Genomic DNA, 15574 nt, shown 5'->3' with positions numbered 1-15574 from the left:
TATTTTCCTACCTGTCCCAAACTCCTGCTTCTTTCATTGGGCCAAGCACCAGGGCTTTTCTTTAGCTCACTAAGCCTGGCATAAAACTGACCTTGCCCAGGTACTGTGTTAAAACGGATCACAAGAGTCTACGGAGCACAAGGATTAAGTCAAGAGCATGATCTGGGAGCAAGGAAGAAGAAAGATATTTGTTCTCGGCTGCAGCAAGCTGTTCAGTTGGCCCAGCTGTCCATGGATCCATGGACTGTATATGGGGACACTGGATGACACCGTGCGGAGCAAACCCCACCTCGGTTCTGGGGGCCTAGGGAAGACAATGTCCCACACGCATGGGCTGGGCACTGGTGTGCCATGCAGAACTCAAGACATCGGTGTGCAGGAAGGGCACCTCTGAAATGAACTGATGTTGTGCACTTAGCCCAGAAGATTGATGAACACGTGGGCAATTCAGGAGAGAACTACCACATCCGGAATTATCAACTCTGGACAGAAATATCTTCTCGGAAGCTCTCCTGCTTTCATCTTGCAAGAGCACTAGAGTGCAAGTTCTCTGGGGCAGCGACATGCATATCACACCTAGCAAAACAAACCTGAAGCGTCTAAATACGACTTTGATGATGGATTATTTTCAAGGAGTATTCTGTTCAAAATAGCTTAGACATTCATCAGCTGTAGGTTGGTTACATGTAGCACTGCTGACCTCTAGTAGAATAGCTACATTCTGAAGTTCCACTCCTTTTGCAGGTATATAAATAGTTGAGTGTATTTGTTGCAAAACACAAGACACAGAACAATCCAGCAGACTCTAAACACGTGTGCATGCGGCTCTATTTAAAAGCAAACAAACCAAAATAACTTCTTGTATAATGTTCAAACCTTTAAGGAAAGCAATTTCCATGTAGAAATTTAAACCTAAAGCTTAGGTGCTGCTGTTTCTCATCATGTGACTGTTACTGAGGGGAAGCATTAACATCCCTCCCCATACTTGCTTAAAACAGAATTCTGATGTGTGCACCTACATATTTATTCTTGTTTTTGAAAGAAGAAATATATGATAACAGCATAAATTTTGACATTAGTAAGAGATCTTTGAAATACCTTGATGTATTCACTCCAATGTTGCAGAAGAATCTGCTGCCCACCTTTTACCCGGCTGAACAGCTGATATGTCTGGGTCAAATCTGATATTCTATTTTCATCGAGTAGGTTATCAAGTCCTAAAAAAAATAAAATTAGAAGAAGGAGCATGTTTGAACACAGTTGAATAAAGACATTTAGAAATATTTTAGAAAAGTCTCTGTGAAATACATCGAAAGACAAGACCCTCCAGTCTGCTTAAAAAGTATGAACTTTTTAAGGCTAAATTTCTGAAAGAAAGTGATATGCTCAGGGTTAACACGTCCCCTTGTTTAAACTGGATGAAATGATTTATAGTATAATATTTTAAAACTGTTTTGGCTGAAGTACTTTCCCAACAAGATGTTGACTACAAGCCTTTTGCTTAAGAACAGTGCTTGATTTGAAGGGTACAGTTTTATTGTGAGGTATCACAGAACCTCTAAAGAATAGGATAAAACAGTAAGATAAGTAAACTGCCTCGGACTTAAAGATACTTCGCAAGATTTTTTCCTGTGGAGTGTGGTGAGCCATCTTTTCAGATTAAGAACATGCTATGAATTGTCTGTGCTCATACGGGTGGAATAACACAAGACTACAAATTCCTGCCAAGCAACTTTTGCCTTTTTCAGTTCACCCTATATGAGACTAGGCCTCTGACTAATGAATGAAGAAGCAATGCTGAAGGCAAAACATGAAGCACAACTACATACGCATTTCTACATTTGAGAATATGATAAATATAGTCCCAGTGTAATCAGAGATACATTGTCTGGTGTTGGTGACAGAGGCTTTAGTAACATGGGAGGGAGGCATCAAAGGCTTATAGCATTTTTTAAAATCCAGAAAGCTTGACTTTATACAGATTGACAATTCATATCATCAGTGTAGCTGACGCTATACAACTGTCCTACTTCACAAAATATATTTCATTAATTCCAATTACTAAATGGTATTAGATAACAAAGGATTTTCAATCACTACTGAATTATCCCATTTCTACTATATTCTTCATCTTAAAAATACTTTCACTGTATATTATAACTTACATGCTCAGAAAGGCAACCAATGTTCAAGAATTATGTCTGGTAAACTTTTGTATGCTATTTTCAGATTTCCCAAACTTTGCGATATGCCTAAACTTTTGAGATATCGCAAGAATCGCAAGACATATTTCATGTAAGACGACAAATTACAACGTCCTGAATACATGTGACTGGTGTTCTTCTGGCACTGAACTGGGAATTAAGAAATGCCTATTCCATCACGTCCAAGCATCACCTCCTATTCATTTAAAGACACCAATACACTAACTGCTTTGTCATAACATGGATTATAAACTTTAATCTCCCCTCTTCCTCTAGCATATGAGCTGTGTGACTAAAATAATTGTTTTGTCACATACTTGATAAATGAAAAAGACACGTAGGAAAGTCCTCTGAGACAAGGCTTCACACAATTTCCAGAAAGCACTGCCACAGCCTTAGAAAAATTTATTATACTTGCAATGAAAAAACCCATCAATATCTAGTCAATGGCAGTTGTAATAATAATAGAAGAAAAAAGATTTCTTATACATACCCTGCATTTGTGAGCTTTTTCTTCCCCCTGTACCAAACTGACTACATCACATGCCTTCTGCTAAGGAACAAAACCTACGAAAGGCAGTATCTTCTTCTATGTGCATGGAATACTAGGATGTTATAAGCAAATAACAGTGTGCCCTGGATCAAATGAATGCAGGAGGTCATGCAAGTCAAGTGATGTTAGACTTTTTTTAAGTGCAGACATAGAATGCAAAAGCTGATCCAACAATACTACAGTCCTAATATGTATTAACTAGAAAAATGTACAAATCTCTCCATATTTATGTGGATATTACATATACATTATGAACGAATGAAAAGTTCAGATTAAACAAGACCATGTACTTTCTGGTTAAGCCAACTGATAAACAAATGTGTCACTGTAAAAGTTACTTAAGAATAATAGTTGAAATAAAGGGCAAGCAAAATTTACATATGTCAACAAAAAAATAATTATTCTTACCTTCTGTTTATGATAAGCTTAAGAATAGTTAAGATGGAGTGACCATGCTTATTTTTATATATGTCTTGAAAACAGTGAAATAACCTATTCCCAGAGTAGTTTAGAGGAAACCGTGAGCATATGTCTTATCTTTAAAGGGGACGAAGCAAGAAGCGAAAGGGATATGTGTAACAACCTGCAAGTGTTAACAAACATGGACGTGAAGGAGCTCAAAGATACCAAACTACCAGGGACAGCTGTTTTGCAGCAGTAAAAGAAACAAAGAGGTAAGGAAAATTCGCTAGAAGATCCAAAACCTAAAATATGGCTACTGCAAGAAAAGGAAAGGATCATTTAAAGTATTAAAAGATCAGGGAATACTGACCAAACCCAGAAATTCAGTGAAAATGGAGAGACTAAAACCTAAGAGGAACAAAGAAATGGTGATTTGAAGACGCTATTGTCTGAAAAAGGACTTCCTAAGAAGACTGCAGCTCTTATCTGAAATTGCCAGACAAAAGGTAAAATACAGACAAAAGCATATGTAATTTCATTGCCTTGGAACGTTGTCAGTTTCAATAACTCATCATTCTTGAACTAAGCAATCGCAAGAGAATATGTATATAATTCTAGGAAATAAGCAGTTCCAAAGGTTTAATTCCTAAGACCACTGCTGGAAGTCAAAGGAGATTTAGGAGGTTTAAAAACCTTTACAAATATGGAATTTTTAGATATTTGTTTCCACATATACAATTACTTGTCACAGTGGGTTAGCTTTCTGTATCTGTGGAAGCTTTTTCCCATGGCTAATACACCTCCTTAAATAAAAGCTGTGGAGTTTATAGTTATTGCAGAGTATGAGAATTTGTTGCTTATCAGAGATTATATTAATTTAAAAAAAATACCTTTTTGCAAAATAGCTGATAAGTGTTCTCCTAGTAGCTGCTTCTCCACACAAGCAATCAGTGGTTTCCTAAATAAAGCAAGAAAAGTATATTAGAAGTATCAGAGTGTAAGGGAATTGCCTCTTGTCACAGAATATTTGTAGAGTAACTTACATTGTAATACAAAAAAAGATCAACAATTTTCTGATTAAAACAGAGGCTACAAATTTAAGACAAAAATGTCACAAGATATAAGTCAAGAAAGAAAGCAATAAACCATATATGTCATTAAAAAGGAAATTCGGGTTTGAATACTAAAATGCAAGTTCTTACACAGTAGAAGAGAGAAGCTTAGAACCAAAAATCAATACAAAAACAGTTCTGGAAAAGTGTCGAATTGACAACAAAACAAAAGCCTCCAAGGGTCTGATCACCAAAAGAACAAAATACAAAATTTTGAACAAAATGTTCAAACCTCAAACTACTTCATCTAATTGTGTTATGCACTTACATAAGCATAAATTGAACTAGAACCACAAAATTCAAATTTACAAAACATTTTAAATTTATCCTTGAATTTTCCCAACTTTTTATTATTATGAAATATTTTTGATATATTCACTTTAGATAGGACTGAAAAATAATGGCAAGTTTTCCTTCACATCTTATATAGCCTAAAAGAAGAAAGAAATGCCTGAAGTGCGAAGGGATAATTAATTTCCATGTTTAAACTTCTACCGCTGCTTACGATATGACAACAAAAGACCAACCATTTATTTCTGAGTTAAATTTTATAAAACTGGTTCTCAGACTAAATTTCTCAGAAATTTAGCTTTTCTAGAAGAGAGGTGCTCGACTTGGATTGATGGAAGCCCTTCATGTAGCAGCATCCACTTTACGTCCCTACCTTTGCTAAAAAACCACTTCTCCCCACCAACGATTTGCCTGACCTTCCATACGATGCCGTTTTAGTCCCTTCACCTCAGAAAGATTAAATTAGAATTTAGAAAGGTTCAGAAAAGGGAACAGGGATGATCCAAGTATGCAGCAGCAGCTACAAGAGAAACAACTTGATGTGTTAGGATTCTTCTTTCTGGGGAAGAGAAGACTTAGCAGGGATACAGTGCATTGACAGGCAAGGAAAAGGTGGTAGAGGACTGACCGATCACTTTCCCTTCCAGTAAAAGAACTGGGGTCACCAGTGATGGTACTAGGAGCCAGACTTAAACAAAAGGAGGCAATTTAACACGTGGCAGCTAGTGCACAGGTGGAGCGCTTTGCCAAAGGCTGGCACAGATGGAAAAGCTTAAGTGAATCCCAGTGAGACAGTGCAAGTATTTGAAAGAGATCCAGACAGACCGACCACATCAGGTTCAGAAAATACCCTGAGCTGAAAACAGGCAGATACTAGGAGGGTATCAGGGCACCACATATACTTACTTACTTTCCCTTCAGTGGTTGTAAGTGAATGTGAAGTACCAGCTAGATATGGCCATCTTTACGGTCACTTCCATAGTCCCTGAAATTTCCAACTACTGCTATCTACAGCTTCTGACTGTCTGCAATGGTAGAAGTAGCCAAGGCTGTATAAAATACCATCCTTTACCCCAGAAGACCTAGTGTGCCTACAGGGGAAGCAAGGACAGTTCATCTGCTTGAGACTGAAAGGCAAAGCACTATTTCCTAACAAGCAGACAGGCGGAATGTGTATTTATCTTGACTGCTAGCTGATGAATGAGCCTGAAGGTAACTTCTGTACAGCCCCAAAGTCATTTACCTTGGTCATCTACTGACTGACCAGGAGACATGCTTATTCTTGTCAGCTGTCCAGAAAGAGGCATGTTCTGACAGGCTGAATAAATACCTCTATGGGCTGCAACAATACACACTCCATGCATTGCATAAATCTGGTTTGAAGTATTTTGAATGTTGTTTCCCATGATAGTTTTGTCCTGAAAGTATCATTTCCATCTCAAGATCAAACCCAGTAACTAAATTTAACACCTTTTCTGCTCTTTTCATGCACACCCGAAGAGATAGTATGACCTGAGGACAACTCAAGGGCACTAATTTTAAGAACGGCTGTTTCTTCATGCAAAGGAAAGAAATTAGCGTGAAGCCTTCTAAAAGTAGGTTTCTATGCCTTTAACTAAGGACAAGACTCAAAACAAGGACTTTATATATATCTTGACTAAAAACATAATGATATCAACCTATTTTTTAAACTTACACAGTAAATAAATGCTTATGTGCTTTAACTTTATACATAGAAATAGTTCCTTGTATTTTAATGTGGCTGATTTTGCCAGAAAAAGTTGTCACACTGCAATCAGCATTTACAGAGAGAAGATTCAAGTTCAAATATGTACTATGACACGAAACACGTGTGTGTTAATATACACATAAAACATGCCTGAAGAAAATAATAAGTTTAAAAGATAATTTCTATTCAGTCATCCTTTTAACACTCAATGAAATGCCAATATGTTATCCAGGAAACTAAAAAATAAATGTTATTCTCTTTATTAACTGTTATGTTCTTTATTTAAAAAAAAATTAAAAAGCAACAGCTTACTGCAGGACAAATTATATATGGATTTATAGCATGTCAGTGACTCCACAGTACTTCCTGAATGCACATTCTTACCCCAGGAAAACTCACACTATCACTCAACACCTGAGTGAAAAAAGGACAAGCTACCTCCCATAATACACTGGCAGCAGCTGCACTAAAGCTGATCTACTGTAATTGCACATCCTGGACTGCTCATGAGTGATGTTCATGTCCTCTACCCTACACCCTAATTTAACCTTTTTTTTTTTTCTTCTCCTAATGAGTCTTTCTTTCCCTCAAGGGATTTGTGGTTAATTTTGTTATCGTACATGAATGGCTAAAATCAGCTGCCTCTCTATTAATGCAAATTTGAGTTTTTATATAAATGCTTTATAAGTTCAGTATACACTGATAAATCTTTCTGGATAAGTTTCTCCCCTCTTACTCAAAGTATGTTTTGTTTTCAAAGAAATAACTTTTGATAAAGTCTTAAAAAACCAAACTGTATCACAAGCCCTGCCAACAAGATAATATCAGTAAGATAATACAGAAATAGTCTCTACAACCACAGATAATCACACTGTTTTATGATGGATGCTTGACTTATGCTAAGAATGAGAAAATTTGTACTCACTGTGTGCTGTGGTCTAAATATGTTATTACTCTGTCCCCTTCTTCTTCCAAACGTTTATTAACATGGTGAAGATATTCTGGGACCTAGCAAGACAACAGAATGCCAAGTTTAACTACAAAAGTATGAAAGGCTGATAATCTTGTTCCATGACAATTATTTTGAACTACAAATTTAAAGAGAATACCAATTGGAAAGGACTATTCCACCAGAATGTTGTTATGTAGTACATAATTGATATTTTTATTTATCAATGTTACTTTTAATATAAAGTATTATAACTGCACCTGACAGAAAGGAATAGGAAAACAGAAATCTGGGAACTTTTCAGAGGAATTTGATGTTTTCTTAAAACCCTTCTGAGCTAAGCTAGCCCTTAAAATATCATAGAGCAGATTTTCGGTTGGTGTAAACCATATAGTTCTATTACTTCAATGGCAGTTTCTCCAGTGCAATATCTGTCCCTATGGAGAGTTAACACATTCAGCACATATTACTACATATCTTTGAAACTCAGGCTTCGAACGATCAAAACAGTTACACGTATGTGCATACACATGCATGTGCATATGCATGCATATGCAAATATGTGTATGCATTATGTGCACATGCATAAGTGTGTACAAGTTTACACTGTATAAGTTAGGACCTTACTTTTATGTTTTTCCACAGTTTCCCACTAGGCTTATAAAAGCAGTCAGACTCTTGCTGTCAAAATCTGTGTCAAAGCATTTCACTTCACATCCCAGTGGAAAACAAGGTAATGAGGTGAATGGAACAGGATTAGGCACAAGGATTCACCTCAGCGCAATGTAAACGGATGTTTTCAAAATGTCTGTAGTGACTTGATGTTAAAAGGGAATTAATAAAGGTAACCTTCCGCATTTTAGACCACAACAAAACTCGGCGTTTGACATACATTTTTCAGAGATAACCACATTTGCAGGCTGCCCACTGCAGAGCATAATTTTATCACAAGAGAACAGAAAACAAAAATGTCTTATGCCTATTTAATTAATAAGGAAAAGAAACAAAACAACAAAACAAGAGTAAAAAATAAACCATTTACTTAGGTATTAAGCACACACCAGAATTATGCCAGTGGATATTTCTTGGGCAAAAATAATATTGCTGGCACACCTTTAAGCTGTATGTGGAAATTACTTTCAGGTAGTGTGACTTTAGCTACACAAAATGTCTCCGGGTTTCTCCACCCTTAATTATACATTTCAAACACCAAGGCAATCTGGATACCTGGATACAGTACTGTGGTCCCCATCAAAACCTGTGAATGTGTGCTTGCATGCCTGGGCACCAGTGAATTTCATTGAGCATTAATACATCGTGGCACTACCAGAAGTTCTCACTAGCAGATAAAATTAGCATAAAAGCAATCATCTACAGCATGCACCTACCTCTCTTTCTTGCATTAATCTTTGGCCCTCTGCAGCATATAAGCAATTTGTCTCTTCCAGAAACCTCTGTTCAAATGATTCCTTGTAAACCTGCTCAAGAAATTAATTTAATTAGTTACATTAAGCTGTCAGTAAGGATAACATATATAGGCTGTCAGGCATAGAGGGCAAGTAAAATCCCCAGAATACACAGTTATGGGCAGTGCCAGAGTAACATTACATTAACACAGAAGTTCTCTGTTTGCCCACTGGTTTTAGAAAGACTGAGATCAGAGATGACTTCACAGTGCAGCAATAGAGTGTTTCAGTCATCAGTACTCTAATTGTCTAAATTGACAGGCTGCTGTTCAAGGTACACAGACCAATACCAGCACCCTACATTAGCACAGCAATGACATCCAACCCACCTAAGCTCGACTCCCACTGATATTTCTGTGGCAAAAAAAGTAGTAGGATACTTCCAACTAGTGAAACATTGGCACAAAACAGGTAATTCCCATCAGTAAAATAATAATATGCTCCATGATGCATCTTCAGATCTGCCAGGTTTATCTCAATGGCCCAAAAGCAGGATAAATTAATTGTACCAAACAAGGTGAACTCGCTTTCTCCAGGGAAGGAGCAAGGTGATGTATAAAAGAAGGTTACGAACAACAATCACAAACATTAAAAAATTTCTGCATAATGATTAGCAGCTTAGTATAGAAAGGAGATAAGTTAGAAAGGACAACTACATACAAGAGTTAAAACAATCTGGGGAAGGTAGCCAGGGAATAACATGTAAACAGCAGGACAGTGACAAGAAACAGATTCCTTGAATAGACAGAAGTATTTCTTCCAAAAATAGAGCAGAGCTGTAAAACTCATTAATGCATTCTGACCAGGTTTTTTTCTTATGGACCATTAAGAGTTTTATTTTTTCAATACAAACTTAAACATGAAACATCTGGCTTGACAAGCATTCGCAGCATAACAATGCACTAATTCAGCATCCTGAGTAGATGTCAGCTCATTGCTTCAGCCTTGTCATTACACTAGCTCCAAGTTCAACAGGATCAAATACCAGATTTCATTTCTTACCTTCCTTGCCTTCATGATAACTGGAAGAACAGTAACATAACAGTATATGGAACTATTTTCTGCATAAAACGTGTAAAACTCTACAACAGGAAACAGCTGTAGAATAGGATTTATGCAAGCAGGAATCAACTTGCAGCAGCTGGTTCTCAATTACATAATTGCCTAAAAATCAGGAATTAGTAGGAGCTTAATTGTTTTCAAATTAAATCTAAGATTTGCTTCATTAATTAATCTTTCTCCAGAAGCTAACTTCTGTAGGAAGAGGGAGAAGCATAGATCCTGGAGTACAATTACAGTGTTATAAGCACATCTCTAACTCAATGAAGTGACGGGTATTATAGAAAACCAGATTAGATTAGGTTAGTTTCCCTAGTGAAAAATGAAAGCTACACTTTTGAGCCAATGGAGGAGAATGCAGATCTAAATTCAGTTCTGTAAGAATGATCAAATAGAGGGGAATGTTTACCTTTAGCAGAGTACATTGCTAAAAAATAATAATGTTAAAAAGTCAACACCTCTAAGAATCTCATGCAGTTAGAGAAGGCAAATAACAATTCGTGAAACAAAAGTGGGGAAAAGCACACAAATCAGATCAGGTCATGTGATCTGAAAAATCATTGTCAGAAGTTTGCCTTCTCTTTTGAACAGAATAATTCATTTTTCCTGTTACACTACAGATAGTTATGAATGAAAATCAGGATGGTTAATGTGAAAGGCAGAAAAGCAGGTAAGCTGTTTGACCAAAAAGGACTATTTAAGAGTCTTCTGTGCAGTCTTCCTCTTCAAACTCTTTTTTAAACCTTCATCCAGTTTCATAACACTGTACACCACACGGGAACAGAGCAACCTCAACAGTTCATAAGAACAAAAGACAGCTCCTAAGTTTTACTGCATATCACACAAAGCTGCAACGTTCACCAGAGAACAACGTACGCCAGAGTCAGAAGCACAACATTTTTTTATTCTATTTGGTTACTTAGTACCTACGCTACCGGAAAGTTCCAGTAAGTTACAGATTGACCTTATTTATTTGAAAAGGTTGGCCCCAACTTTACATCTCATTCTATCCTTGGCATCTCTGCTAAGAAGTTGCCAACACAGTGATGTGTTTGTGATATAGACCCAGGGTCGGGACTCCAAAAAGCCTTTTTACACTGATAGAGGTGGTCTTTTTTGGTTGCTACATTTAACCAGCACTAGGATTAGAACACCAGTGATTAAGACAGATAAAATATTACACATACTAAGAGACTTGCAAACCTATTATTTAAGAGTCTATAAGCTACTATGTCAGCTAAGAAGAAGAGGCAGAGAGGTCTCATTTACAAACAGAGAATGAAAGACACTGCATCTAGTACAAAAAAGGCAACCTTATCAGTCTAATAGCTAGATTTTGAAGCATATTTACTAGAAGAATAAAATTATTCCTGCACAGCACACAAATTAGAAGAGTCCAACTGTACTAAATGTAGGTGTAATTAGTAAAGTTTGCTGTGCTCACCTGCAGATCAGAGAGCATACTCAACAAGCTTCGCAACAAACTTCTGTCCACAGCTTCACCATTCCGTTCTCGTTCGATCAGGAGCAGGATTCCATCAATAGTCTTGTTTTGAACTTGCTTGTCACTGATGACGTGATTTCTAAATAATTCTAGCCCCATATCCCTGTGTGAATATTGAAAATTGATGAATCACACTGTTGATTCTTTCCAAAAAATCTATATCTCAGTTTGAGAAAAATAAACACCTATAAAATATATACAGCGTATACGTATTATACAGAAAGAAAATATATTAATAGTGTGTATATTCTTTTGGTGCTGTCTTATACTAAGAAAGTATAACAAGAATTATCATGATGCCAGGCCACATGCTACCAGATGCATATACTTCCGCTAAGAACTGTGACCAGCCTGACCATATTTCATATAATAGACTATAACTTTCTCTGTTTATTAAAAAAATTACTACTCTAAAAATAATTTAAAAATCTGAACATAGACCTGAACACAAAATTCCCTGGATCACTCAATCTATGTGTAATTTTAAAGTTCTTTTTAGAAGCATGAATTCTCTGTATGTTTAGGACCTTATGATCACCCGTATGAGATTCTTGTTTCATTCTAAGAGGATGAGGAATGGTGCTGCTGTGCCATGAAGAAGCCAATTATTAAACATTGTCTTGGCCAAGGGAAGCAGAGGAATCTTAGGCAAAACTTGTATTCTCTAATGTCCTCACCTGCATCAGGATTTCAATAAGGGAAATTTTCCCAGTATGAGGAAGAGAGACACAAAGTATGAACGGGGCAGGAGGATGCCAGGTTTCTCAGGCAGCCTGAGGAACTCCCAAGAGCAGAGAAGCCAGCCAGGCAGGGAAGAGGCATGCTCTCACCTCCGTACTTTATCTACATCTTGTTTTGCTTTAGATGGAGTACTGATACCAGAAATTTTTGGCAAAGCCTAGGTTTGGTTGATCAGGCAACAATATAAAATGACCCTCAGGAGGGATGCTGAAAAACAAAATGCCCAAAGACATGACTATGGTGTGCTGAAAGTACAGCAGCATCTAGGGGAGCTGGCTTTTGTCTCAATGCTCTTGAGCCACGGGTCTGGACTCTCAAGAGGACAGTGCTGGAAAGATGATCTGCAACCTGTCAGTGTATCTGACTTCTTTAAAAGACAACTGAGCAAGAAGGTGAGCATTGAATTTTGTCATAACCAGGAGCACCTGAAGTAACACTTGGCCCAGGGTTAAGGCGCAGAGGCATCAGCCCGAATAGGTTCCCCACACAACCAGCCTCACTCATGCTGTGACAACTACAGCTATATATATACCTTGACTTTTAAGCATATGTTCACAGACCTTTTTCTTCTTTTACCCTCACTTTACAATGAATATTCATGGAGAAGGAGGAAATGACACATGCATACACTGACATATGTATTTCCATAAATTCACACAAAATATTAGAGACCTATTACCCAGATCAAATATAATGTGAAAAATTTATTTTCAACCTTTACAAATATAATAGCATGTTCAACAAACTCTAAAGATTCGAGAAATACTTACATGGATACCTACCATATAGAAGGAAGCATTGAATTCTGAAGGACATATGTACGATCCAAAAATAAGAAAATGCTTCTGATCATGATCTGAAAATATATACAGAAAATGTTTCTCTTCACCATCATGTGGCATTTTAAATTATAAAGCAACTTTCAAGAATTACATCACATAGCCATGCACCTTAACTGCCAATAGGTGTATTTTCAACTTTTGTGGTAACTTGTACAGTCACCGGTATGTAATTTATTGATGTCAATACTATTACTAAGTGTTATTATCCAAGACAGTTTTCAAATTCATAACCATTAACTAAATAGTTTTATTAGCCTGTTATGAGTTTTAATGCGACTGTGATACTTAAACCACTCAAGCAGTACCACCAAGACATTCAGTAATCACCCTGAAATAGCATGATTTTTGCTCTTTAAAAGAAGCAGCTTTAGGCAGAGACAGTAATGAACTGTGCAACAGATGTTTTAATAATAAAAGTCAGCTGCCAAAATTCATTAGAAAAATAGAGAAACATTAGTTCTAATGGGAAAGAAGGTATAAAAATATAGCTTTTCTTTAAATTGAAAAAGTGGGAGGAGGTGGGTTTCTAGCTTATTACTCTTTCATGTTCAAAATCCAGTTTTAACTTTGCTCATAAAAAGGCTGCCCAGCTTTCAGTTTAGCATAACTCAGGATGTCAGTAACCAGTTCACCCCCAGGACAGCTACAGAGATTTCTATCCCCAGCTGTCCACCTACTCTTCCCCTAAAAGGTAGCATTGCTTCTGGAGCAATTCTCAAGCTGACACTGCTTCTGGCCAAGCATAGTAAAGTAAAACAGCAGCAAGGCTGGTTCTTTTTTCTTAAATATCACAAGAGCATCCTCAGCACATGGGCAAGAAAGCCACTTGCTACAGGTTGTTGCTTTAAGGAGAAAAAAATAATTAAAAAATAATAGAAAAGAATGCTCAAAAGTCATTAACAGTGTTCATTGTAAAAGCCTTTTTATAAAAACACAGGTCCAGTTTAATTACATTTTCAAGGCAATAAACTTCAACTCTGTTTTCATCAGACTGTTGAATTTGTTTTGAATAGTTTCTATAATGCTCTCCATTTTACTTCAGATAAAAATCACATACCTCTGCCCATCTCCCACAAGGGAGAGGAGAGGGGTGATTTTGAGGCATGAAAATAGTAATTCAACCATTTGGGGCACCTGTAGCCAAAGCTAAGCGACCATGCAATGAAAACTCATTGTAAAATGATGGTTTAGAATTATAATGATGCATTCTTAAAGGGACAATTCACACAGAGTGTCTTTGAGAGAGGATTTTTTTTTCTGGAACACAATTCACTGTGAAAGTAGAGGACAAGAAGAAAGAGAGAGTGAGTTTCAGTTCTTTAATCTTCCATTTCTTAGCCCTATAGTCAGGATAATCATCCCTGCTTGGCGGGGGTGAAAGTCACAAAGTCACCTAGCTCTTAGAGCTATCTAAAAGTAAAGACTGTGGATTCTCCAATTATTTAAAATTACAAACAGCAAACAATTTCAGCATAGCCTGGTCCATTTTTCTTTCCACTCAGAGAAAACAGGTGTCAAGATATTTCCAAGTGATATGTCAACTGCATATGAAACCTATGAAAGTCAGAGTCAACATAGCAGAACATAAGTTTTCAACAACAAAACTGCCCCCAGGTAGCAAAGGGGAAAGCAAAAAGCGATGCTGAAACTTGGAGGAGGAGGTGCAATGCAGTCACAAGTTGAAACCACGACAAACTCCATTTTGCCCGATTTAACATCTCAAGGATACGTATTCTGAACAAATGTTCAACTTACCATTTGTCTGCAATGATCTTGCCAGCATTTATTTATCTTCTTTAAAAATAAAAGACTATCCAGAGAATCTGTACAGCACCTATTAAGGAAAACTAGCTTGCTGGTTATCTTTTGAGGCCAGATTCTAGAGATGATGTTTGCCAGCCATTAAGCAAAGCTGCTCCATGGATATTCCAATGTTACTGGGACTACCCAGGGATAAATGGTTAATTGCAGAGCTTCTGCCCAGCAGAGGGGCTGCAGTTCTCCGAAAGGCCTCCCTATGTTTTCAAGGAGTGACACTGCTCTTCAGTAATACCATCTAGTGGCTGTAGCGTATAACTTTGATATGAACAAGAAATCCCACCAGCTGCAAAAACAACCTTGTTACCAACTAAGGTGAGAAGGATAGAAAGGTTTGTTTGTTTAATGAGTTCACACTGTGCACAAGAAGAGTGACCCTAATCTCTTAAAAGCACTTACAGTTCTAAATAATCCTCAACAAATCTGAATACCGCTCTTCTCATATACATCTCCAGGTCTCCCTAAATAAACTACAAAGTTTTCTTCGTTACACAACAGATCCAATTGTTATTTACGAATAACAGAATCCTTCTGTGTCGTATGAGTAAATTCCTCTCCTGCACAACATCATCTTCAACTCCCTCTGGCCAAATCTGATTAATCTGATCTCATGTCCTTGGGATATAAAGTGGTATACCTGTAAAATACCAAATTCTCAACTCTCCAAAACACCAGCCCTGTCAGAGGGCAGGAGAAAGCAAAGTTTTAAACCACCAGTTTTAAAACATCTCTTCAGAAGATCATCTGAAGTCTGAAAAGGCAGTGATGCAAAAAATGGTTGACTGTACTGCTTTAAAGCAGACTGTAAGATTTGGTTCTCAGAGATCAGTTGCCTAAGGGACTACTGTGCTGACTAATGTAATTTCTAGTTAGATGTGATTTTAAATGCATCAAAGTAAACGCA

The 15574-nt window shown here is 37.1% G+C and overlaps 1 protein-coding gene across 6 annotated transcripts in view; it reads right to left on the bottom strand.

Moving 5' to 3' along the window:
* CUL4A (cullin 4A) overlaps positions 1-15574 on the bottom strand; it is a 43128-nt gene that overhangs the window by 20006 nt on the left and 7548 nt on the right. For 5 of the 6 annotated variants that reach the window (XR_012660363.1, XR_012660362.1, XR_012660360.1 and 2 more), the window contains exons 4-10: positions 14608-14677; positions 12793-12866; positions 11210-11372; positions 8629-8718; positions 7217-7299; positions 4050-4117; positions 1099-1217 (exon numbers count right to left, since the gene is read on the bottom strand). Coding sequence is in view for 3 of the 6 variants with exons in the window: in XM_075091336.1 (XP_074947437.1) it covers positions 1099-1217; positions 4050-4117; positions 7217-7299; positions 8629-8718; positions 11210-11372; positions 12793-12866; positions 14608-14677 (667 nt within the window). In the remaining 3 variants the exon portion in view is untranslated. The remainder of the gene's footprint in view (positions 1-1098; positions 1218-4049; positions 4118-7216; positions 7300-8628; positions 8719-11209; positions 11373-12792; positions 12867-14607; positions 14678-15574) is intronic. The other variant, XM_075091319.1, reaches the window with a different exon arrangement.

This window comes from Phalacrocorax aristotelis, chromosome 1 (genome assembly GCF_949628215.1).
Source record: "Phalacrocorax aristotelis chromosome 1, bGulAri2.1, whole genome shotgun sequence".
NCBI lineage: Eukaryota > Metazoa > Chordata > Aves > Suliformes > Phalacrocoracidae > Phalacrocorax > Phalacrocorax aristotelis.
The sequence above is the reverse complement of the archived record's forward strand: the minus strand, read 5'-3'. Positions and strand labels throughout refer to the sequence as shown.